The sequence below is a fragment of the Myotis yumanensis genome, unplaced genomic scaffold (assembly GCF_028538775.1).
Source record: "Myotis yumanensis isolate MYYU_CA2020_CCGP unplaced genomic scaffold, mMyoYum1.0.hap1 SCAF_2, whole genome shotgun sequence".
Classification (NCBI taxonomy): Eukaryota; Metazoa; Chordata; class Mammalia; order Chiroptera; family Vespertilionidae; genus Myotis; species Myotis yumanensis.
This window is the reverse complement of record NW_027223753.1, coordinates 196,801,886-196,828,624: the sequence shown is the minus strand read 5'-3', so window position 1 is coordinate 196,828,624 and position 26,739 is coordinate 196,801,886. Positions and strand designations below refer to the sequence as shown.

The 26,739-nt window shown below is 42.4% G+C and overlaps 2 protein-coding genes across 2 annotated transcripts in view; both read right to left on the bottom strand.

Annotated features, from left to right (window-relative positions):
• Positions 1-12,968: 12,968 nt before the first annotated feature.
• Positions 12,969-25,380, bottom strand: CUNH3orf33 (chromosome unknown C3orf33 homolog). The gene is made up of 5 exons (XM_070406940.1): positions 25,254-25,380; positions 22,967-23,026; positions 20,749-20,896; positions 19,727-19,887; positions 12,969-13,755 (listed from the first exon to the last, which is right to left on the bottom strand). The coding sequence occupies exons 1-5, from the start codon at positions 25,365-25,367 to the stop codon at positions 13,366-13,368; spliced, it is 873 nt and encodes a 290-aa protein (XP_070263041.1). The 5' UTR covers positions 25,368-25,380; the 3' UTR covers positions 12,969-13,365.
• Positions 22,984-26,739, bottom strand: part of SLC33A1 (solute carrier family 33 member 1) — a 36,174-nt gene continuing 32,418 nt past the window's right edge. Inside the window, exon 7 of the mRNA XM_070406939.1 lies at positions 22,984-23,026. The gene's annotated coding sequence lies outside the window, so the exon portion shown is untranslated. The remainder of the gene's footprint in view (positions 23,027-26,739) is intronic.

The window sequence follows — 26,739 nt, the reverse complement described above, 5'->3', positions numbered from 1 at the left end:
TGGTTACCAAAAAGTCAATAGAAGAAGAAAACACACAATACCCCTTTACTTCTCTGGCTACGGGAAGAATTGGGGAGAATGGGATCTAGGTTACCACATCTTTGAGCTATATGTCCTCTATGGTAATAAAGTACCTTTTTTGAATGCTCTCTTGGTCCTGTAAGTCATAATCTTTTAGTAAGGATTTTCCAAGTGTAAAGGGCTCCTACTTGTAGCTCAATTCAAGGTTGAAACCAGCCCTGCTGAAAAATCTGGAGTTAAATCCTCCTAGCTTCCCCATTCAGGGGACCTACATCCGTGCAGTGAGTTACATAGAGCCCCTGACCGAGGTCCTTTGACTTAACCTCCTCCCAGCAGTAAAAGGGCTGTGAAAGCACCGATTTTTCTTACATCCCATTGACTGGTGGTGAAAGACATCCTTCCCAACCCCCACCCTCCTCTAGCTTCCAGAGCGATGACTCTCATTAATTATACTGGCACAGCCCTGCCTGGCCTCCTTGCTAAAGAGCTGCCAGATTTCTACCTATCACCTCTGCCTTGACACAGAGTGTGCGCTGACACCAGGATCACAGAAAATCCTGTAAAAGCTGCCTGATACACGGTAAGATGATGGATGTACCCTGTGGTTGGGCTCGCTGTGCTGCATATCATCAGGGGTTTGTTAGAAAACTCTACTGGGAATCTGTGTTGGAAGCAGATTTTTCTAACTGTACAAAATGGTGCCTTCAATTACAAAAAAAAAAAAAAAAAAATTGCCATATTTAAGATACTCAGATTTAACCAGCAGTAATCTTTGAGTCATATCCATGAGTGAAGGAGATGAATATTATCTCTATTTCAGTCAATGCCTCAAGAAGTCAAGAGAATAATCAGAGCTTAACGATTATCAAGGAGGAGGCATCCCTCTTTCAACACATTTTTGTTGAGTACTTGCCATGTACCAGGCACTGCTCTAGATTATAAGTCTTAGCCAGAGTAGATAGTACTGGAGGACAAAGCAGTAGCTGTCTTTAAAGCCTTACTCCCCATATTGTTCAAGACTTTTTGGATACAAATAAGAAAACCCCATTTCAAACTAGCTTGAGGGGGAAAGCCAATGTACTCACTCTCGCCTTAAGACAGGGGAAAAGGATAAGGGCTTCAGGAATGACTGGATCCAGGAATTCAGAATCATTAATCTCTTGCATTCATTCTTACTTTTGCTTCTATTCTTTCTCTCACTGCTTTTCTCAATGTCTTGACCTTATTCTCTCCTATTACATGTGTGCTTCCTCTATAGCAGCGGTTCTCAACCTGTGGGTCGCGACCCCTTTGGGGGTCGAACGACCCTTTCACAGGGGTCACCTACGACCATCGGAAAACAAATATATAATTGCATATTGTTTTGTGATTAATCACTATACTTTAATTATGTTCAATTTGTAACAATGAAAATACATCCTGCATATCAGATATTTTCATTATGATTCATAACAGTAGCAAAATTACAGCTATGAAGTAGCAACGAAAATAATTTTATGGTTGGGGGTCACCACAACATGAGGAACTGTATTAAAGGGTCGTGGCATTAGGAAGGTTGAGAACCACTGTTCTAGAGGCGTGCATTTCTTCCATAACCGAGACCATCGCACTGCAACAATGTGTTAATTTATGCATTTAAGTATTGCAGTGAATTCTCCACATTCCTGAATATATAAAAGATTGCCAAAATATTCATAATTTTTGAAACTCGCGACTAATACATAGTGCTTCATGATGATTCTACTTTTGTGTACATATGAAAATTTCTGTGAAAAACAGAAAACACAAAACAAAACAAAACAAAACAAAACAAAACAAGGGGCCACCCCCAACTGCCCCCCCCCCCCACCCCCCAGTCCTTCCTGATGGACTCAGGAAGTTTCTCTTCTTCTTAAAGAAAAAGAAATCGCTGTCATATACATATGAATCTGTACAAAGGTGTTTATGTCTTTCTTAGGTGGCCGATTCAGGAGGGGGTACTGTAGGGAACACCTGCTCTTTTTATCTGCCAGAATCCCTTCCTACCCTCCCATGGGGAACAAATCCTTCCTGTGTTATCTTCTAACTAAATAGGACCAATACATGTGAAGCTCTTCACAAAATGCCTAGTACAAACTGAGCTCCTAGAAATGTCAATTATTTTTAGTTATTGTTAATCTATTTAAAGGATTTACAGGCTAAAAAACTCTACACACTGAAATGTATTTTGCCTATGGAGGGAAAAAATTTAAGGCTAAACCCCTTACCAACAGACAATAACATTTTTACGTGATCCATGTTTAACTGTGCTATTCATACTTTTTTCTATAACAAGCCTACATAATTTCTCCTTTTATATGGCAATGCCAAATGTTACAGGCAAATGCACTTTTTCACCTTACAAATAAGGAAAAAATATGTAGATTAAATTGTCAAGATGAGGAATGAGTTTGGGCTAGGTATCAGAATTCTAAACTCGACTTTAAAACTTTGACAAAATAATTCACCCTGTGAATGCTGGACAGAGACAAAATAGCAGTGCTGTGCCCACCTAGGTTTAAGTTCTTCAATTCAACTACGGTTTTCTTAGACCCCAGTTATGCTTCTCAAGAGATTTGTAGTTCCCAGCATAGAACGAATACCTTTTAAAAGGCAGAAAATATGCTAATTAAAGTGAAATTTCCCCTCTTTCTATTTTTCTCCAACTTGCTTCATTGTTTTTCCCGCTGGGGCCTTGGAGGGTTGGGGATGAAGTATTTTAGAGGAAACAATAGTGCCCCAGGACTGAGCCCCTTTTCCTTCTTCCTTAGAGCTTCTCAGCTCAGCTCTGTGAGGCTCCTTTCCAGAAAGACCTCCCACAGAGCCAATATCTACAGCTTTCAGGATGGTCAGAGCCTGCTGGGCAGGACCAACAAATAACTGAAGTCTATACTTTGCCCTAGGAAGTAGTATTGAAGCTCTGAAATGACATATTTCCATTATGCTATAAACTGGGTTCCCCTTCCTATACTACCATTAAAAATTCCTGCCCTCACTGTGGCTCTGTTGGTTGGAGTGTCATCCAGTACAAGAGAAGGTGGTGGGTTCGATTCCAGGTCAGTCCAGGTGGGGGTGTGTGCGGGAGGCAACCAATCAATGTTTCTCTCTCACTTGATCTTTCCCTCCTTTCCTCTCTCTAAAAGAAATACCAATTTTAAAAAATCCTGCAGAATCCCATATAATTAAAAAAACACACATATCTTCATAATCTATCTAATTGCAGACCAGTATTCTAATACAACAATCTTTTTTGTAGACATTGAACAAAAGTTTGGAGAAATGAGTAAGTTGTATTGCAGAGACAAAAAGAACAAAGAGCCCTAGCCAGTTTGGCTTAGTGGATAGAGCGTCAGCCTGCAGACTGAAGGGTCCCAGGTTCAGTTCTGGTCAAGGGGGCATGCAGGAGGCAGCAGATCAATGATTCTCTCTTATCACTGATGTTTCTATGTCTCTCTCCCTCTCCCTTCCTTCTGAAATAAATAAAAATGTATTTTTTAAAAAAGAAAGTAACTGATAAGACCGAATATAAATCCTAACGCTTTGAAAGCGGATGGGGGATGGGGATTACATCATGAGGAAAATCCTTCTATTTCTGTACTATTTGGAATCTTAATGGGGTATGTACTCTCTATTACCAACATCTGTGTTTTTAAAAAAAAAAAACAAACAGAAAACAAATGGTTAGGTTTTTCCACACAAACGTAGTAAAAGGAAAAACTGCATTTAAAAAGCTGTGTTTTTGTTACTTTTATGTGTGTGTGTGTGTATGTGTGTGTGTATTTAAACTAAATATGCTTTAGGGGCTTTATTTGCCCAAAATAAATATCATTTTTAAAGTTTGACAATTTTAAAAAATGTTCTTTCAGAACATTTAAGACAAATTTATCTTCATGGTGTAGGTCAGGATCATAAGATGTACAGGCAAATATAATTTCCAGTGAGCAAGAAACTGGGCTAAATGCTGTGGTGGAAGCAGAAATCATTCAAAATTTAACAAGGTATGGTATACCTTGGAGAATAGGGAAGACAGATGAATAGAAAATAGGCTGATGAATGATTATGTGACAAGTGTTAAACTAGGTATGTGCACAGTGTTGTGAAAGAACAGAAGAGGGCGCTATTACTCAATTTCATTACTAAATTGCCTACAAGCTGTGTTTTGATAAATAAAACAGACAATAGAAACAATTATCCTAATACCTCCATTTTTAAAAAACTTCATTACTGTCTGAATTACTTGTTGTCCTCACTTTAGTTATCGAAATCTATTCTTTGGGTTTCTTCAAAAGACTGTGCTAGAAAATGAGTTCTTCTATAGTGATTTTCCAGTGACTCATATGTTTTTATAGTACACACATTAAAATATAATTACAGGGAATATATATATATATATATATATATATATATATATATATATTTACAACAAAAAATTAACAAAACAATGCCTATCTTTTCTATTTGCAATGCACCCTGATATATTTTAATCTGTTCTTTTTTCTTTTTTAAATGCTGGTGGCACCCATTTAATTGATTCCACATCTCACTAATAGTTCACGGCCTACCATTGAAAAACACTGCTCGGATATGTCCATTAAAAATGTAAAAGAAGCAAAACATTCTGAGTATAAAGATCAGAACACAAATAAGTGTGGTCAGCAGGACCCCAACTGCACACCTTTTCCCCAGTAAATTGCTAGATCTCAAAGCCATACAGGATTAAATCTCTGGGGGTGGAGGTGGGGTTGTGGTAAGGCCTGTGATTGCTCAACACTTTGGCCATGAACCCACATCAACAGAAAGGGGCTTCTAAAGTTTCCCGCCCTCAAAGAGTGGATCTTCCCCCAAGGATTATTTTTGAAGAGGCTATGGAGGATAACTCAGATGAGGATAGCTCATCTTCAGCGAGCAGAGCAGGGGCACCCAGACTGACTAACCAAGAAATTCACACTCAGCAGGACTGGGAGTCATCATTATCCCTGCCCAGCAGGGTAAGACATATGCTATGAACTACTGACATCCTATTTTCCTCCATATTATATATATTGGGTGCATCGACATTTGACCTTAGGCTTCCAGATCATAAGGAACTACCTCTGGGCATGACCAGAAGGAATTCTTATCACTCAAAGATCCCAAACTAGCTCATGAACTTACTACCTATATGAACTCTACCTCCTTTCAAAGAATACTGAACCCTCAATCTAATTCAATTTTATGATAGGTTGCAAAACTTCCAAATATCTAGCTAATTAAAGGCATCATTCCCTGATTTCCATCATTGACACCTTTTTTGTATTTTAACATTTGTTTAATATTTTGATGTGATATTTTGATATTTTGAATGGAAGTTAGGTGAATAAGCTCAATGGCCATCTTGAAATAGAAGTATAGTTGATTCATTTAGAAAGTTTTTTGCTATTTGTATCCTTAACTGTTAGACACTCAGAGCAAGGATGATGGTCTAGGTATAGAAACTCACCAGGGCAGAAAGCTCCAGATGCCGAGCAAGGAGCAAAACTGAGAAAACAAGAACCTCACCCCCAGGGTAACCTGTCATCCCTTAGCATATCTGTGGTCGTGCGGTTTGGACAACAGCTCTTTCACATTTCAGGTCAGGTGGTGTAGACCCCCTGACCTTTTCCTCCCTAGAGATAACATCTAGGCCTCAGTTGTATTTCAGCTCCAGGCCCAGAAAAGCAGCAAAACCAGACAAGTAGCACCATGGCTGACTCAGGACCAGCTGGATTGACTAATGACACCAACCAATCAGTGGAGACCATGACCCTAAAAGAGCACACCTGGAAAGCTGATAAATATTCTATTAAGACCCTCCCCTGATAGGACCCCTAAGATTTCCACCTGCAAAAAAGAGGTAAATACACTCAGAACAAAGGACCCAATCTGTGCTCTCCCTGCAAGGAGCACACCCATGCCATCCCTTCCTTCTCTCCTACCCCCACAGGCACGTATTCCCTAACCTCGAAGGGACCCCGTGAGACTTTCAACCAGGGGAGCAATGGTCAGTGGTAGTTCGTCTCAGGCTTACCCCCTGAACCTGTCTCCAAAGCCCCATTTTATCTGTGTAGCCCTTCCCTTTGGATACCCCCACCTCCCATGCCCTTTTCCTTAAATAAATTCCATTTTCTTGCCAAAACCGGTTTGGCTCAGTTGATAGAGCGTCGGCCTGCGGACTGAAAGGTCCCAGGTTCGATTCCGGTCAAGGGCATGTACCTGGGTTGCGGGCATATCCCCAATGGGACATGTGCAGGAGGCAGCTGGTCGATGTTTCTCTCTCATTGATGTTTCTAACTCTCTATCTCTCTCCCTTCCTCTCTGTAAAAAATCAAAAAAAATATATTTTAAAAAAAATTCCATTTTCTTTCATCACTGTCTGAGATGGCTATTTAGCCCGCCCAGGCACCACCCACTGTAACCTTTCATTAACATTTTAAGTTTTAATCTTGGCTTTTTTCTTTTCTTCAGTCTTTTTGTTAATTTGCATTCATTGAAATAGCTGCTTTGGAAACAGCATTAGAAGAGTTCCAAACCACTGATGGGGGTTCAGGACACACTACCCCCAAAATATGGCACCTTAACATAGTTGACATTTTAAGCTGAAGGAGTCTGAGAAAATAGCCAGAGCAGAAAAATCGCTTGACCTCCTCCTTCATCCAGAAACACGTCATAAAACCCTCATGTAAGAGGTGCGTGGGAGGAAAGGAGCACCCTTATCTCCAGTGGCAAAGGACACCAAGAGGAATCCTAACAAACAGGTCTTGCTAAGTTTTCCCCAGGTTACTGCAATCACCTCCTACTCCTTAGCCTACCATCTGCCTCCATGGCCTTGCGCTCTCCAGCAAACCTAGCACAAAATACTCAGCTCTGTTTCTTTGGGTCATTTCCTTACGAACCTCTCATGTCACAAATAAATGTGTATGTTTTTCTGTTGTTAATCAGTCTTTGTTAGTTTAATTTTCAGACCCAGCCAGGAACTCCTTCCCACACCACAAAGAAGAGCAGGGATGCCGTTTCCATTCCAGCTATCTCTGCAGCAGCTGCTGCTCCTCAATGTATGTCGTTCCTTTGAATGGTGCCTTACACAAGAGTGATTCTGTTGGTGCCTGGAACTTCTGAAATGCTGCTCTTTCTTGGCGTCTTGAACCATGTTGACTTTTTATGAAAAGCCACTGTCTCTAAATCAATGCCATATACAACCACTGGATTTGGGTCAGACTGTCAACAAAATGCCTGCTGACAGCACATGGAGTAACGTTTCCCCAGGAGAAACTCACATGTCAAAGGTGCAAACTCACCTTGATGAGGAACCAGATGATGCTGGAGAAATCCAGAAGAGGCTAAAACTCTGGGCCAAGTATTATCTGCCTGCTGCAGATGCAGTTAATTCTCCTAAAGCAAATTTTGCAAGTGTACCAGGTTGGTTTGAAGTACTGGCCACTGCACTAATCATGTCACATCTTTAAAAAAAAATTTTTTTTGTTAATCTTTGCTAGAGGATATTTTCCCATTGATTTTTAGGGAGAGTGGATGAGAGAGGGAAAGACAGAAAGAAACATTGATGTGAGAGAAACACATTGACTGGAATCGAACCCGGACCTTTTGGTCCTCAGGCCGACACTCTATCCACTGAGCAAAACCGGCTAGGGCCACCTCACATCTTTACCACACTCAGAGAGATCAGGAATATGCAAGAGATAGCCTAACTATTGGGATCAGTGACCCTAATATTTTGAGTCAAGTTTTTTAAAGATGACATTTTGGGCAGCAGATTTCCCAAACTTTCCCATTGGTGAGAAAGGTAAGCTGATTTAGAAGGTTTCACAACCAAGAGACATAAGAGGTTCTGGATAACTAAGAGTTTATGGGGCAGCAACCATCCCTTCTCTCTCCCCTTCACATAGGGGAGGAGGATGATTTGACATTAGCACTTCACTCCCCGTTCTACAAGACTGAGGGCACCATATATCCTGTTGTCAATAAGTTGGGAAATAGTGACGATCTCTTTTGACATTTGCTATGCTACTAGACCTGCCAGCACCCATTTCCTGAGACAAGGAGAAAGAAGCATGACAAAAACAGGGAAGCAGAAGAAATCAAGATGGCGGCATTAGGTAAACACCGGCTGCCTCCCACAACAAATTCCAAAATACAACTAAAAGACGGAACGGACATCATCCAGAACCACAGGAAGGCTGGCTGAGTGGAAATTCTACAACTAGAAGGAAAGAGAAAAGCATACCGAGATTCAGAAGAGGTGTGGTGCGGAAGTAAAATACAAAGGTTGCAGAGGTGCATTCGGAGAGGGCTGCTGGCTGAGGACACAGTTGTTGTTTTCAATTGGGAGGGAGTCTCAAGCTCTGAGCTCCAGTTCCGGGCGGGCGAGTCTCTGGGGACCCAGACTCAAACGGGAGAAATGGGACTGTCTGGCATCAGTCGGAACTCGAGGGAAGCTTTCTCTCGGAGGTGCTTGCAGTGATTGCTGGGGCCTCTGAGGGTAGGACTGAGGGCAGCCATAACTGCTCGCTCCATCCTGTTGATCCCCTGGAACCCCACCCCGCCCAAGGCTTTGCATATGAAAGGCCCTGCCCTTTGTAATCTGAAAATTACATAACAAACTGCAGCTGGCCCAAGGCCCTAGGGCAACTTGCATTGCTTCACAGCTGGCTTCTGCTGAGTAACCTCAGGCAGAGGCTAGATTAGCACCTCCTTAGAGATCCAGGAGCCAGTTCTCCCACTGCAGAAACAGTGAATTCTCACAGTCAATTGGCCCGGAGGTCAATCCCTCCCAATGTTACCTACAACAATCAAGGCTTAACTACAACAAGACTGTGCACAAAAACCACAAGGGGTTGCACCAAGAGTGTCTACCTCAGGTAATTGGGGAGGCTGAGCCACTGGGCCCTATAGGACACTTAGCAGAGAAAGCCACTCTATCAACACAGCAAAGCATAAAAAATGCCAAGACAAAGAAACAGGACACAAATGACAGAAATGGAGGAAAGCAAACTACTGGATATAGAGTTCAAAACAACACTTTTAAGGTGTTTCAAGAATTTTTTAGAAACCGCTGATAAACTTAATGAGACCCTCAAGAAATTTAGTGAGACCTTCGACGTTGTGATAAAGGACCAACTAGAAATTAAGCATGCACTTACTGAAATAAAGAATATTATGCAGACTCCCAACAGCAGACCAGAGGGTCGCAAGAATCAAGTCAAAGATTTGAAATACGAAGAAGCAAAAAACACCCAACTGGAAAAGCAAAATGAAAAAAAGAATCCAAAAATATTAAGATAGTGTAAGGAGACTCTGGGACAACTTCAAGCGTAACAACATCCGAATTATAGGGGTGCCAGAAGAAGAGAGAGAGCAAGATATTGAAAACCTATTTGAAGAAATAATGACAGAAAACTTCCCCTACCTGGTGAAAGAAATAGACTTCCAAGTCCAGGAAGCGCAGAGAACCCCAAACAAAAGGAATCCAAAGAGGACCACACCAAGACACATCATAATTAAAATGCCAAGAGCAAAAGACAAAGAGAGAATCTTAAAAGCAGCAAGAGAAAGACAGTCAATTACCTACACGGGAGTACCCATACGACTGTCAGCTGATTTCTCAACAGAAACCTTGCAGGCCAGAAGGGAGTGACAAGAAATATTCAAAGTGATGAATACCAAGAATCTACAACCAAGATTACTTTATCCAGCAAAGCTATCATTCAGAATTGAAGGTCAGATAAAGAGCTTCACAGATAAGAAAAAACTAAAGGAGTTCATCACCACCAAACCAGTATTATATGAAATGCTGAAAGGTATCCGTTAAGAAGAGGAAGAAGAAGAAAAAGGTAAAGATACAAATTATGAACAACAAATACACATCTATCAACAAGCGAATCTAAAAATCAAGTGAATAAATAATCTGATGAACAGAATAAACTGGTGATTATAATAGAATCAAGGGCATTGAAAGGGAGTGAACTGACTATTCTTGGGGGGGAAAGGGGTGTAGGGGATGAGGGAAGAGACTGGACAAAAATCGTGCACCTATGAAGGAGGACAGTGAGGGGGGTGAGGGCAGAGGGTGGGAGGGGAACCAGGTGGAGGGGAGCTGTGGGGGGGAAAAAAGAGGAACAACTGTAATAATCTGAACAATAAAGATTTAATTTAATAAAAAAAAAAGAAATAACAACAGCAGCAACAAAAAAAAAACAGGGAAGAGAGAGGAAGTGCCTGGTGGAGAGCCTATATTCCTACTTAGTACTATAAAAATACATGAACTTCCTGTAAGTTGAACTAACTCCATGGAAAGTGGCAGGACTGAAGCCAATTGCTATATATCCCTCCTCCCAACATATACACCCATGAGTGAAGTGATTACAGTCCAGTCGCCTTCCACAAGCAAACTCATGTGTCCTTGCCACCCGAGATATAGGGATCCAGAAGTAAAAGGCTCTATACTAGGTGGGGAGAGAAAGCAGTAAGACTCTCTCCCAAGAGAGGGGACTATGACAGGGAACCCCTAGAGAGCCCTCATGGAACTACCATATGTGCCAGAGAAGAGCCAGCATTTGGACACCTGTTTCATGGATAGAACCAACAGAAACATCAAAACAAATAGAAGGCAAAGTGTAAGGAGACCCTGGTTGTCTGTTTCCCCCTGGTTGCTAGAATATGCTTTTAGCTGCCCAATCCTAACAGTGCCAGATCATGTGTATGGGCATAGTTTTTACGCTCCTCCTACATTTTATTCATCATTAATCATGATAAAGCTGGCATTGCTGTCAACATCTCATGTGTAAGAAGTCTGATTGGGAAATGAAAAACAAATAAAACCTAAAAAAGGAAATGTGGATCTAGAAGAAAATAGATTGATAAGGGTCATAAAAATCCAATCCTCTAGAAAAAACAATAAGAACTAAATTCATTTCATAAAAATATATTTAAAAAGGAAAGGGGCCTACATACCCAAATGCCAAAGGAAAGAAGGCCAGGGGGGAAAGATGGTCATGGATTCTGTTTTGAAGTCAGGAGAGAGACCAAGAAATAGTAAATCCTCTATTTGAGGAAGGCAAAGAACCTGGGCTTTAGTCAGAAATTCAGCCTAAAAGAAAGTTTTCCACTTTTTCAAATGGCCCTGTCATAAACATCTCCAGTGACAAAGATCTAGCCTCTCTGCAAGTATCTAGTTCACCATGCCCTTTTGTCATCAAACAAGCTTATCTACAATAGGCACCAGAGACAAAGAACAGAAAAGCAGAGGTGGTTGGCCCAGATTAATGCTACTGGCCAATGGGATTCTTCCTAACCTTCAAGTAGATATTAATCCTGCCACTGTTTAAGTGGAGAACAAGAATATTCAGCAAATGGTGACTGCACATGACAGGAGTCCCACTGATCTATTTTTCTTCTTGCCCACTTTGTCCATAAAATCAGTTCCTTACTACATCATCCAGGAAAAGGTTAGACTGTATCATCTAAAGACCTGTACCGCCTCACCTCCACCTGGCTTAACTGGAAAGACAACTGCACACTGGCTGAGCTGGTAAAGGTCATCAGAACTAATTACAGTGTTAACTAGGATGAGATCTGACATCACTTGGAAACAAACTGCAAATACAAATGGCTCAAATACAATGAGCTTGCCACAAAACTCATCTAAATGTACTGTTAACTTCTCCATAAATAAAAACATCCCCTTAAAACAAAACCAAGAGCTATTGAGGCTTCAGACCCAGATAATAAAGACTAGTATATAACCCTAACAGACTGAAATGCTTATACTCTCTCTGACTCTATCTTAATTCTAGCTAGCCTGTGCTTTTCCCATGGCCTTCAGGAGAATGGTTCCTGCATATAATTATAGATATGCTAATTATTAAGGGAATTCTGCTTGAGGCTTGAGCTTTTGGCAAAGATTTGCAGGAGCCTCAAGATCAGACTTAGATTAGCAGGGATCAAACAGACCAGGAAGAAAAAGATTTAGAGATTTCATGCTCTTTCTTTGATCCTTGTTGGGGCCTAGGTGTCACACACTTCTTGGTTTGCCCGTTCTCCCTTCCTGTCACATAAAAGAAGCCTGAATTCTGGGCTCTTGTAAAGTGGACTTGCAGAGGCTGTAAGGCCCCAGCTTATCAAGCTGGCACCTTCTCAATGAACAAACCTTTCTTTACTCCAAACTGACATTTTGAATATTGGTCTTTTGAACCATCAGGCATCAGAACCTTGAATCAGTAACATAACATCTTTTTCTAACCCAAATGTGATGAAATCAAATCACACACACAAAGAAAATCTTTGGAAAACATGTGACCTCACTTAAAAATTAATGTTGGGAAATCCATGTTGTTATATTTTAACCAGGCAGCAGCAGTAAACCTCTCACTCCGGATTATTGATTCTCAAGGAGTCAACTATTTGGACCAGATGATGCTTCTGACTTTTGTCTGTATTGCACATCATTAAGAACAAGGTCTATAGACATTGTGGATGTTGGGAATTATTGTCGGCTTTGTAAAAGAAGCTTTGTACTGTCAGGATGGTTTTAGCAGCAAGTATGTACCAAGTCCTAAATTAACAAACTGGCATTAAAATAAACAAATTTATTATTTCACATAATGAGAAGTTGGGAGGTAAGATCTTTCAAGGGTTGGCTACTTTAGGAGTTCAGCAATGACATAGGCATCTCTATTCTATTTTCTGCTGCCATCCTAAGCATATTGTTTTTTATCCTCATGATTATTTCCTTCATAATTGTCCTCAAGATTTTGTTGTCCTCATCTAAAAACAGGTAGAAATTTGCCATTCTTTTTTTCTAGGAATGGAATGAACTTCTCTAGTAGCACTGCCCCAAATTAAAAACAGTAAGCAGATGAGAGAAAAGAGTAGCCTCAGACATGGGTTATAAACAGCTCCTTTATTATAAATAATCAAACTTGATAAAACTGGAAGAAATATTCTCTTTAAAAAAAAACAAACTTAAATATGGCTGCCCAAAATAACTAAAGAACACAATGACCCATACAATTAAATTCTCTCTTCAAATATCAGCACAACATGTATATATCCCCCAACCTGGTACATTTTTATAGAGTGTTTAATTTTTCCTAAAAGCATATTACATTAATCATATTTTGTTTAAATTATTCTGATGTCACCTTTATAACAATCATCTCTTAAATATTTAAATACCATGGAAATACAACTTGGGTCAGTTTGAGAAATTCCCATTTCAACTCAATGAAATATGTCCATATAGCTACATATTTTACTCTTTTCAGAGTAGGTCACCTCTAGACCTCTTGGAATATTTCACCCTTTTCTACGAAAGTGTATGCGACTCATAAGTTCTCTGAACTTCAGTATTAAGGAGCTGTCTTTCCATGCTTCACAAGTACTTCTAAATTTGTCATAATAACTTTCTTTTTTCAGGTTGAAATCTGATCCAATTTTTTTAAAATAACTATCTTTCTTCCAATATTCTCCCCAGGAGTCTTTGAATTTTTCCAAATAAGATTTTTTTTCATATTCTTCCTTCCATATTCCTTCTCCTTTTTTTAAGGCTGTTAATTCAGCTTTAAGTAAGCGTTTGTGAATTTTCCAATACATTTTAGAATCATGATTTAGTCCTTTAACAAGAACAGTTTTGCCAAGGCCTCTTCTCAAAATGTCTTCATTTAGGTTCACATTAAAAAATCTACCCTGGAATGAAAAATAACACAAACCAATTATTTAAGAAAATTGCTAGTAAGCCCATACCATCTATTTATTTTAAATTGAGTCATTCAGCAACTTTAGTCCACCAGAGAAAAGCCAAAAAGCAAAAGGGTCCCCAAGGGCTTAAAACAGCTAATTTGTAATTCAAGAATTTCATCACTAGAAGAGATACTTGCTCAAATTCAGTTGCCTGTTTTATAACATATCACTCTCAGCCTCGCTGTTCTAGCCCAAAGAGGCTTAGAAGCAGAAAAATGCATAAAAAGCAGGTTTTTTGTTTGTTGTTTTGTAGAAGAATGGATCATACAAGATAGGCAAACTGACAGAAGGCCACAGTAAAAGAAACTAAAATAGTAAGCAAATGCAAAATGAACTGAATCATCATGAAAATATTAAATTAGGTTCAGAATTCCAGCGTTTTGGAAGGCGTTAGCATGTAAATGAATTTTTTAAAGACTTTCCACAAAATAATTAACATAAAAATAGGCCTGACCTGGAATCTTCATCCTTCAGAAAATTTCATTCATGGAATCCCTCACTTCCTAGTGAAACTGGATACATGGGATTTCCTGTCCCCACACCCCACTAAGTTACAAAGTAAAGGAGATCCTGATTAGCTATTTCTATACTCCTTGTGGGACTTTAACAAATTACTGTATTAATAATTTCATAGCTTCATTAGACAAGTAATTTACAGTTAAATTCTAAAAATGTGAAAACTCCAGGTTTAAAGTAGGAGATGTTTTCTAGGACTAGTTAAAGAAAAAGTAACCTTTTGCTCCTTTAAATACAGCAACTTTTGCCCTAGCGAGTTTGGCATAGTGCATAGAGCATTGGCCCTTGGATTGAAGAGATGCAGGTTCAATTGCGGTCAAGGGCATGTATCTTGATTGCAGGCTGGATCAGGTTGGGGTGCATACAGGAGGCAACCAACTGATGTGTCTCCCTCACATCAATGTTTCTCTCTCTCTCTGCCTCTCCCCCTCCCTTCCACACTCTCTAAAAATCAATAAAAAAATATCCTCAGGTAAGGATTAACAAAAAAAAAAAATCCCACAAAATAAATACAGTGAGTTTTGGTATAGGAGTTAATAAGTACAGTTTTTTAAAGTTTATCATATTTTTCTCAATCATTTAAATTTTAAGAGCTCATTCCCTTACGCCAAAATCAGAATAATTAAAATTCAACCTCACACATTAGCAAAATTCAACAGATGTGTAAATTACCACAATATACATATGCACCATTTGGTCACCTGCTAGGAAGCAATACAAGGTAAAATACACAAGGTGAAGTGTGGGCTCAGAAGCCAGAAAGAGCTAGGTTTAAATACAGGTTGGTTACCCTGCCTCCCATTGTTGCAGAAAGAATGAATGGGCCAAATTTCCCAGACACAAGTGGGAATAAGGTTCTTGGGATACAGCTGAAATAAGCATTTTCAGAAGCCCCCATGGAGGATGGGATGTGGAAGAGGCTTTATTTGCATAAAGTTGTATATCTCGGGTTGTAAGGTCCCCTGCCCCTTAAGCCAGTCCTGGAAAAGGTGTAGCCGGGATTCCAGCAGAGCCAGAAGCAAGGCCGGTGTCCAGAGCTTCCATTCCATGCTGCAGCCCCGTGTAGTTTAGCATCCAAGTTCATTAAAGCCCATTAATTCATTGTGCGTGCCTGGTGGCTGTGAACCACATGGGCACAGGGGAGCACATCCCTGCCACAGAAGAGCCCTGAATGGGGTGCTTGAGAAGAAAAGAGAGAAGGAAGGAACTTCCTTGGTTTGGAAGTTTACATATTCAGGTTTCAAGCACTTGTAGTAGCCATGCCTATTCTGGCCAATTACCTGTTCCCAGATGTGACTGACGGGAAAGCACCTTCCCATGTCACTCAGAACTTTACTGGGCATGTGTCTCAACTGTCCCTTCCCCCATGGTTCAGCAGGGGACAGACTTGGGAGTGTTAAATGTAGCTTTTTGGCAAAGCTGTATAAATGGCATGCCTATGTGAGGTTGAAACGGCCCCTGTGAGGTTGAAACGGCCCCTGTGAAGCTGAGACAGCCCCTGTGAGGCTGGGACAGCCCCTGAGAGGCTGCAACGGCCCCTGTGAGGTTGCGATGGCCCCTGTGAGGCCAACACGGTCCCTGTGAGGCTGAGACGGCCCCTGTGAGGCTGAGACGGTCCCTGCGAGGCTGCACCAGCCCCTGGGAAGCTGAGAAAAATACCACATGATCTCACTCATTTATGGATAATAAAGACCATTATAAACTGATGAACAAAAATAAATACAGAGGCAGAGCAGCATTGAACAGACTGTCAAACTACAGTGGGAAGCCTGGGGAGGGTTGTTGTTGGGGGGAGGGGTGGTAAGAGATCAATGGAAGAATTTGTATGCATGCATATAAGCATAACCAATGGACACAAGACATGGGGGGTAGGGGAGGCCGGGGGAATGTCAAGGGGGGGAAAAAAGGAGACATATGTAATACTTTAAGAAATAAAACAAAATTAAATAAATGGCATGCCTATGTTATTTAACCTTCCCTTTCCTCCTTTTCTGTTAAATAATAGCCAGGTTATTACAATGGTATCACCATCTGTGAATGGGAATATAAACAGTGACTCTATAGGGTGGTTTTGAAGATAAATAAAATATATTCCTCAATTTAAAAGAGATGATGATATTTTTGAAATGCCTTTGGCATCTCTTATATGATTCTGTATCATTAATTTACTTTTGAATGCAAGATGCTTTGGATAATTCTTATTTTGATAGAAATGAATATGATCTAGACATGCAAAAAAATAATGGATTCCATTAGGCTTTCTATAAATAATTCAAAAACTAAAGAATTAAAGTAGTTACTATTCTAATCACTTATCAAAAATATGTTTTTATTTATTTCAGAGAGAGGAAGCGAGAGGGAGAGGGAGATATAAAATCAATGATGAGGAAGAACCATCCATCAGCTGCCTCCTGCATGCTCCCAATGGGGATCAAGCCTAAAATCCGGGCATGTGCCCTGACCTGGAATTGAACTGTGACTTCCTGGTTCATGGGTTGACACCCAACCACTGAGCCGCATCTGCAGGGTTCTAATAATTAAGGTTATTGTTTCTTCAAATTATTATTGTTTATTATACAACTAGAGGCCCGGTGCACGGGGGTGGGTCCCTCAGCCTGACCTGCACCCTCTCCAATCTGGGAGCCCACAGGAGATGACCTACTGACGGTTTAGGCCCACTCCCCATGGTTCTCTGCTCTCTGCAGACCTGTCTGCTTGTCGCTGCCACAGGTCCTGGTGTCTGCTCTCTGCGGGGTCCTGCTTGCCCATCGCAACCATGGCCAGGGCCAAGCAGGGCCCTGCTGCCTGTTCTCTGTGGGGGCCTGCTTGCCCCTTACGGGGGCCAGGGCTAAAAGAACAACTCCAGAGGGGCTGAGGGGGCTGGGCACTGCCATCTTTGCGACAGTGTGACAGTTAATTTGCATATTCTGTCTTTATTAGATAGGATAAGGAACTTTAAAAATAAGAAAAGTACTCAAAAAAGATTTTCCTTAAATTAGCAATGTTTAGAGTCAATAATTTTAAATTTTTCCTTCATCTTAATTTTCTATTTTTTATAATAAACATATATAATAATAAACTAAAGTTTATTATCCTAACTAATAAAAGAGAAACATGGTAATTAACTGTAACTTCGCTACCATTCCCATTGGCTAATTAGGGCAATATGCAAATTAACTGCCAATCAAGATGGCGGCCGGCAGCCAGGCAGCTGAAGTGAACAGGGAGGCTTGCTTGCTCCAGTGACGGAGGAAGCCAGGGTTCCCTGCCTGCCTTGCCGGCCTCTGAGCTTGCTCTCTAAGAAACATTGTTGTAAATATAGAAGCTAAACAAAACTCCAGAAACCAGCCATCAGAGCTGGAGCGAGCAGGACCGAAACAGGGCAGCCGAGGCCTCAAGCTGGAGCCTGCCTCAGAGCTAAAGCCGGCTCTCAGCTCCAGTGACAGCTATAGAAGGTAAATAAATCCCAGAATAAAAAAGAAAAAAGAAAAAAGGAGAGGTTGGGAGCTTCAGTCGCCCGCCAGCCTGAAAACGGCCCTCAGCCCCTCACCCAGACTGGCCAGGCACCCCTGTGGGGACCCCCACCCTGAAGGGGGTGTGACCAGCGGCAAACAGCCATCATCCCATCATCCAGGCTGGCCAGGCACCCCAGTGTGGGACCCCCACCCTGATCCGGCACACCCTTCAGGGCAAACCAGCTGGCCCCCACCCATGCACCTGGCCTCTATCCTATATAGTAAAAGGGTAATATGCCTCCCAGCACCGGGATCAGCAGAGCCACAAGGCCTCCCGAAACTGGGATCAGCGGAACCACGAGGCCTCACGCCCCAGGATCAGCGGAGTCGCGAGGCCTCCCGAACCCGGGATCAGCGGAAGCGAGGCCTCCCGAACCTGGGATCAGCGGAGCCACGAGGCCTCCTGGCACCAGAATCAGAGGAGCCGAGAGGCCTCCTGGCACCGGGATCAGTGGAGCCGCGAGGCCTCACTGCGCTGGTGTCAGGTGGAGCCGCGAGGCCTCTGAGCACTGGGATCAGCGAAGCCGCGAGGCCTCCTGGCCCCTGGTGCAGCGTGACAGGGGGCAGCGCCCAAACCCCCTGATCGCCCTGCGGCTCTGTGTGTGACAGGGGGCGGGGTCACAACCTCCCTATCCACACTGCTCTGTTCCTGACAGGGGAAGGCGCCCCAACCCCCTGATTAGCCCTGCTCTGTGCCTGATAGGGGGGAGCTCCCCAACCCCCTGATCAGCCCTGCTCTGTGCCTGATAGGGGGGAGCTCCCCAAACCCCTGATTGGCCCTGCCCTGTGTGTGACAGGGTGCGGCGCCCCAACCCCCCCATGGGCCCTGCTCTGTGTGTGACAGCAGCAGCGCCCCAACCCCCTGATCGGCCCTGCTCTGTGGGTGACAGGGGGCGGCGCCCCAACCCCCTGATCGGCCCTGCTCTGTGTGTGACAGGGGTCGGTGCCCCAACTCCCCTATCAGCCCTACTCTGTGCGTGACAGGGGGGAGCTCCCCAACCCCCTGATCGGTCCTGCTCTGTGCATGACAGGGGGTGGCGCCGCAACCTCCCCATCAACCCTGCCTTGAGTGTGACAGGGGGCGGCGCCCCAACCCCCCAATCGGCCCTACCCTGAGTGTGACTGGGGGTGGCATCCCAACCTCCCGATCTGCCCTGCTCTGTGCATGCAGGGGGCGGTGCCCCAACTCCCCAATCGGTCCTGCTCTGAGCCCAACCAGGGGCTGCACCTAGGGATTGGGCCTGCCCTCTGCCACCCGGGAGCAGGCCTAAGCCAGCAGGTCATTATCTCCCGAGGGGTCCCAGACTGTGAGAGGGCACAAGTGGGGCTGAGAGACACCACCTCCCCGCCAGTGCACAAATTTTTGTGCACTGGGCCTCTAGTTTTTAATAATAAACTAAAATTTCATAACAGAATTTACATATGAAACATCTGATTCTCTAAACATAATCACTATGAGTAGCAGTTTTAAAAGGCAAAAATATTCAGTCCCATTATATAGCCAATGTTCTAATTCAGTGATGGTGAACCTATGACATGCGTGTCAGATGTGACACGCGAACTCATTTTTTGGTTGATTTTTCTTTGTTAAATGGCATTTAAATATATAAAACAAATATCAAAATATAAGTCTTTGTTTAACTATGGTTGTAAATATCAAAAAATTTCTATATGTGACACAGCACCAGAGTTAACACATTGTATGCGGGAAACGTATTTATAAAACGTATAAATACATTTCCCGCATACAATGTGTTAAGTTAGGGTTTTTCAAAATGCTGACACTCCGAGCTCAAAAGGTTCGCCATCACTGTTCTAATTAATGGCATATTAATGTGTAAATAAAAAGAATAAAATATTGCTTATTATTTCTTCACACTACTTACCTTATTCACTAAAAGGTAGCAAAAGAGTACTGAATTCTCCTTTCCGAGAAGCTGGAACCACAGTAGTTGGGAAGGTTTTAGTTCTTTTTGTAACCACACCTTCCCAGATTTCGTGAGTTCTACTCCAGCCAGCTTAACCAACAAAACACCACCGGGCTCTTCTAAAAAGGTTAGGTAGAGAAGAGAGTAGCTTTAATACTGTGTTGTGAACGCAAATTTCAAAATCATTTACCCCCCCTCCCCAAATCAATTAAATGTATTGTTTATTTATAAATACCCAGGTTCTCTAGATGTAAGTCTATTTATTTCTATGCTCAAGCTTTCTTTTAAAAGAAGACAAGTATATAACAGAATAATTTCAAAAACCTACTTCAGTCTCTACAACAGGATGTGGGAATTTGAGGAGGAAAGAACCAGCCTCTGCCCAGCCCTCCTTGTCCCCTTCTTCCCTATGCCCTAGCCACTTGAGTCTTCACATGGCTTATCACAAGAGCCAAGCTCATTCCCATACACGTTCTCTCATTCTTCAGGTCTCTGATTAAATAGCAACTCCTCAATGACCATTTTATAGGTATAGGTTCCTCCTTTACATGATCCCCAATAATCTACATCCTAGCACCCAGCTCCTTCTCTTATAGCTCTAAGAACAATTTTCATTTGCTTGTTGTCCATCTTCCACCTAGACTGTAAGCTCCAAGAGGTAGAGTGGTCTTGTTTCACTCAGCACTGTACAGCTAGTACAGGGCCTAGAACACATCTGAATCTTGATTTGAATAAATCAACAACAGGCACTTAATATTTGTGGAATGAATGCTTGAATGCCTGAATAAAATAATGAGTAGTTGATAAAAGGGAGGGAAGGAAGAAAGGAAATCTGGAGCTAAAGTGTTCCTTGTATGTTAAGTCCAAGAGTTTAGAGTTATTAAAAATTAAAATGAAATTTTTTTGCTATTTTATAAATAACTTCTAATAAAGGAGCACTAAATAGTTATTTAGTCTTATTATACTTGCACCTTACTTACTTCTCCATGACGATATAATAGGTAAAGTAATAGGAATATGTTCAATTTCTAAAACATCCTCAGTTAGTCGGCGTAATCGTCCACGTAGTTTAACATTCTTTTTTATAAATTCTAGTGGAATGTCTGAAGAACTTGTAAATTTTGATGTCTGATGATTTACAAGGAGAAAAATACAACATTTTGTTATTATTCACTTTAAAATTGTGTTAAATTATTAAACATTAACAAGAAGACAGCCATTGAAAAATTTTTATTTGGTTCTTAATTTTATATTAATATTTAATATGATTTAATCAAAAGTGTTTATGGGGCATTCTTTAGAAATATTTGTCACCCTTTTACTATTTCAAGCTACTATATAGTGCACATTGAACAGATTCCTAACTTCTAAAAGCTTACATCCTCAAAATGTAACACAATTCATCAAAAAGAAGTGAGTATAATGAATATATATCTGTACCTTGCACCACACAAGTCTGGTTAAATAGTCACTATCCTATTCCACAGATGTGCAATCTACTCATACAGGTACTGCTGGGAAAACCTAAGCCAAATTAAGTCAAATTAAAATAGAACTTTTAATCAACAAGACTTTTTTTTACTTATTTTTTATCTCATAGGAGAAAAATTACAAAAAAGGTCAACATTAGAAATTTAATTAAATACCTAAAGCCCTAGAGTTAGTCAATATTTTATACCTATCTCTTCCACATTAACAATACTATAGGGACACAGGGATGAGCTTCATTCATAATCATGGCTAACTAAGAGCTTCACATATGTAGGATAAATTAGTACCCAACTTCCTAAGGCAGTAAAGTTGAACTAAACATTACCAAAAAAAGTTACACACAAGAAATATATTGTAGCAGACAAATTCTGCATGTGGAACACTCAATGGGACAAATGACTTGGTAACTCTTCTAACAAATCAATGGCTTGGTGGGAAATATAGGTATGGTGAATTGTTATAAAATAAGACTTAAGTCTTATTTTATAACAATTCACCATACCTATATAACGAACAAACACAATTTCTGGACCATCTGAATCCTGATTTGAATAAATCATCTACTTAAAAAAGACATTACTGAGACAATCAAAGAAATTTTAATATGGACTGGGTCTGAAATACTAAGAGATTATTAATTAAATTATATGTCATATGACAAACAGGTATCAATGAGCTTCTTGATGCAATATAATAAGAAGTATACACCACCTTCTTGTTCACACTAAATCTAATGAGGAAACACACACCCCCAGACTGTGGGACATTCTATAAAACAATTGGCTTGGACTTGGTTGAGCACTGTCTTCTATTCTGAAAGGTTGCATGTTTGATTCTCTGTCAGAGCACTAATGGGAGGCAACTGATCAATGTTTCTCTCTCACATTGATGTTTCTTCTTCTCTTTCTCTCTCTCTAAAAAGAATTGATAGTAAGTTCAAGGCACTTAAGATAAAAGTGCTGACATGGAATTAGGGGGGAAAGGCAACAGTTAGAAAAGATGTAGTGTAGTAATGCTATGTAGTCAATGAGAATATAAAACAATATATAAATAATAAGTGTAGGAAATAATTAAATACAGAAACCATAAATCCATGCCCAATTGCAACATGACATTAAAATACATCCTTTAGCAAGTACAGTTATAAAAAAACTTGTAAGTCTTGAAATATCAAATGAATTTCCACAAAGTGTTTATTATTAAAACTGTATTGAAAGTGCAAAAAAAAATATGCTAACTGAAAGCATAAATTATTTTTTATACTGGGCATGTTGCTTTATTCATTGCACAACTGATCTTAAAGAGTGTTGCAAATTAGAGGAAGCATACATTTTTCAGTTCAGAGAGACATAATTTAACTCTGATCTAAATCTGAAACTGCTATAGAAACCAGTTTTGAGATATTCCACAATGTCGGAAATGCAAATTTAGTGATTATACCATTCTCGCAAACTAAATCCTTTTCAGATTCCCTTTTAACCATGAAGAAAGTGATTATGGAAATACAGGATGTGCAATTACTTGCCATACAAAATACTGTGGATGTGTTACTGTTAAACAAGAGCTTAATTGTTCATTGTCCTAAAATACTATTTAAAATTTCTAAGATGAATAACAAAATGCTACACTGCTTGAGATAAAAACTGAAGTGAGAAAAAAGTAACTGTCTACTGCTTCTCATAATGTCTTGTTCATTGTTTAACTTACCAGTCGAACACTTCTTAGAAGTAATGATATTCCAGCTACGGCCATTATGGTGCTGATGTTCTTCAGAAAGAGATTCAATGATTAATTCTCACAACAGTGAAAGTACTAATTAGAAAGGGAAAAAAGGACAGTCCCCCTAACCGTCCAAATAAGGTACATTCTTCAACTGAAGGCCTACTTATTCCAAAAAACTTTAACTGCCCACCTATTAGTCGTCTTTTTCTCCCAAGTAATCTGGCATGCACAGTTAATTGTTCACAGAATAATGTATTGTTCTCTATTATTGTATTCCTTTATCCATGAGTTCCTTGAAAGCAAGGATCAGTTTAATACTTCTTCGTGTAATGCCAACAATAACTCACATAACCCTGAGTCTACAGTGGGGATGTAAGTATTTGGGTAGAAAACTTTAGCACCAAAACCAAAACCTTAAAATACCACATCTTGGGAAATACATGTGGGCAAGTAGTTGAGAAAAATTTAGCGATGCTTTTATAGTGTTTTCTATAAACTGAAATGGGTGTTTAATTTAAAAATAAGGACCCTGCAGCTCCCTACACAGAAGCAAGACTCTCACAGGATTTTCTTCAATAAATGCAAGTGGGTATATAAGAAATGACGCTGAAAGTGTGCACACGGTACATTCTGAGATGGGTTCCTTGGAATAATACATCCCTGTACTAAAACACTGCTTCCACTCCCAATCCTGCTAATGCCATTTTTCCATTTGAAAAAGCCCAGGCATCTCTTCCTGCTTACCTGGCAGCGTGGAGGCCTGATCAGTTCACACCTACATACCCACCACTCACTAATGCCACATCTCTTCATCTAGCACAGCGGTTCTCAACCTGTGGGTCGCGACCCCTTTGGGGGTCGAACGACCCTTTCACAGGGGTCGCCTAAGACCATCATCGGAAAACACATCTATAATTACATATTGTTCTTGTGATTAATCACTATGCTTTAATTATGTTCAATTTGTAACAATGAAAATACATCCTGTATATCAGATATTTACATTACGATTCATAACAGTAGCAAAATTACAGTTATGAAGTAGCAACGAAAATAATTTTATGGTTGGGGGTCACAACATGAGGAACTGTGAAAGGGTTGCGGCATCAGGAAGGTTGAGAACCGCTGATCTAGCGCTTACTTTACGGAGGGGAGCTGCACTCCTCGTGTGAAACCAGACATGGTCCTAGCCCTCTGTGCTGCTTGGCCACAGGGCATTTTTAAGGCATTGATCCTACCCGACTTCTCAGGAGAATTCAACCCCGTTCATCATTCCTTCTGAAAACATTCCCCTCACTTGGCTTCCTCCACCCCCCCACCCGCCTTCACTGTTCCTTTGCCCATCTTGGCTGGCCACCCTCCTTTTCACTCCCCAGTTTCTAAACTGTTAGGGAGGCCTCGATGGCAACGAGGGCTTCTTCCGTAGTGTCTCTGACTCGCTTCCAGATGCCATCCACGCTTTAACCATAGCAGACCGCTGTATCGATTTTTAGGTCATTTCCACACAAAGGTGGACTATTGGCGCTGGATGAAAGGCAGACCTATTTTCTACAATGTCTCCAAGTTCCATCTTATTCTAACCACTTGTTGGCATGTAACTAACATTTTTCTATGTCATGTTGGTTTTTCCTCTTTAATGCTCAGGAGCCCAGGTATAGGGGACAGTTAGGTTCAGGGCCTCGGGTCTGGTAGACTTAAACTCCTTGGGGTGTAGAGCGCATCCCCAACGCTTCACGCCCACACCGGCTCCCTTCCACACGGGGCTCCGCACCCGCTGCCCACACATCAGCGGGAGCTGCACGTCTAATGCCCACGGTCACGTTCACCCGTCTCTCTTTCCAAGTCCCACGGGCATCTTCAAGTTCCCGAGCCCCCAAAGGGCCGCTGGGTTTTCCTAACAAAACATGTACCCCCACCACTCCCTCCCGGCAACGCCTGCCGCGTCCAGCAGGGGGCAGCCCGGTGCCTCTCCTCGGACCCCACACCAGGTCTGAGCCGCAGCCCTCACAGCCCGGCGCCCCAGACCTCCCTCCGCGCTAGGACGCCAGCGGCTTCTCACTTCGCTGGAAAAGCAGCAAAACAAAACGGTCTCCCCAGCCCCACGGGCCCACGTGCTCGGCCCTCCTCCAGGGACCGGAGGACCCGCGGCGCCCGCCCTCGGTGCCCCATGACCCGGCCCCCGGCTGGCGGTCACCGGCCAGCGAGGCGGCGCCGGCCTCCCCGGCCCGCGGCCCCGCGCCCACCACCTGCCCGGCCGGCGGGGCTGCGGTACCCGAACGAGGCGCAGGTTGTCGTCCGCCCACTGCGACATCCTCGCCACCACATTGGGCACCGCTCCTTCTCCGTCGGCCGGTGGCGAAGCCGGGGCCTCGGGCCGCCCCGCCATGTTGCTCCCGGCCTCGCCGAGCCCGCGCCGCGCCGCGCTCCCACGGGCGGGCGGCAGAGGGCGCCCCTCCCACGGGCGGGTGGCAGGGGGCGCCGCGCTGCGCTCCCACGGGTGGGCGCCAGAGGGCGCCGCTCCCAAGGGCGGGCGGCAGGTGCGGATCCGCGATCCCCTAGCTGTTGGGGGCGCCGCGCTGGCTGATAGCGGGGGTTCCCTACACCCCCGCCTGGGAGTGTCCGAAGGGCCGGCTATTCCCTCCTTCCGTCGCCTGCGGGTGGAGGGGGGCTCCCACCCGCCATGAGACATCCCAACGGTGACCCCTCCACACTCTGCAGAGTTTTTCCCAGGCGTGAGTGCTCCCTATGAGGCAGGCGTGGGGATTGAAGGATTCTCCCTTGTGCTCCAGGGAAGCGGATCACTTTGTGATTTGAATGAACGCAGCTGCAGTGTGGGTTCCGCGCTGCCCTGAAGGACATTGAAGCAGTTCATTTCTCCACTTACAGCGACAATTCTTTGAGCTCGTTAAGAGGACCATGCCACTGAGCCATGTCCTGTTCATCTGCCCCCTCCAGTCTTCAGTTCTTCGACGCTGTGCTTTAGCGTTGTAAGCATTCCCTTGAAAATAGCTTCAACTCCAATCCCCTCGCCCCCCGCCTTCTTTGCACTTGTCTGGCAAAATCTCAACATTGGACTACACCCAGCCTCACCAAACAGTTGGAGTCTAGTATGGAGAGATCTTCAGCTTTTTTCATGATAAGCTGCAAATGTATACTTTTATATGAAATCACCCTGTTTTGAAATGAAATGTTGGCAAAACACTGTGCTGGGCATAAAATATGTTAAGGGAGAGACTATTGACTTTCTGTGTATTATCTCTGATTTAATGGCTTTGCATTACAAAGCAATGTCAAAACTCCTTAGGCTCATGTAAAGGGATGCAGAATGGAGGTTCTGACTAGCTAAGCTCTTCTGTCCTACTCCCTCCTCCATTCATTAGGCCTCAAGCTCACTGAGCTTCTCTCTGCTCTTCACACATGGCAAGTTCATCCCTGCCTTAAAGCCTTTGCACTTCACTGTTTTCTCTGCCTAGAATGCCTTGATCCCTCCTCCCTTTGGCCCTCTACCCCACCACCACCCTCAAGCCCGGCTCCTTATCCTCTCAGTTTAAGTATCATATTCACAAAGAGTCTTTTCTAAACACTCCCTCTCAAGTAGTGCCGGAAGCCGATCCACCTTGCTGCTTGACACAGTCGCTGCAGGGAAGAAACATCTGCACAGCTTATATTTCAAGGGACCTGGTGTATATGGCATATGTTTGCTCCCCTTCTTGGAGCTATGTGTTTTAACCAAGGTCACCTCTCCGAGAAAGGTTGTT

Coding starts and splice junctions, on each gene's coding strand:
- CUNH3orf33 (XM_070406940.1), bottom strand. CDS start 25,367: ATGGCGGGGCGGCCCGAGGCCCCGGCTTCGCCACCGGCCGACGGAGAA. Junction 19,888..20,748: donor TATTATATCGTCATGGAGAA/GTAAGTAAGGTG, acceptor TAACCTTTTTAG/AAGAGCCCGGTGGTGTTTTG. Junction 13,756..19,726: donor GCTACCTTTTAGTGAATAAG/GTAAGTAGTGTG, acceptor TTTTCATTCCAG/GGTAGATTTTTTAATGTGAA.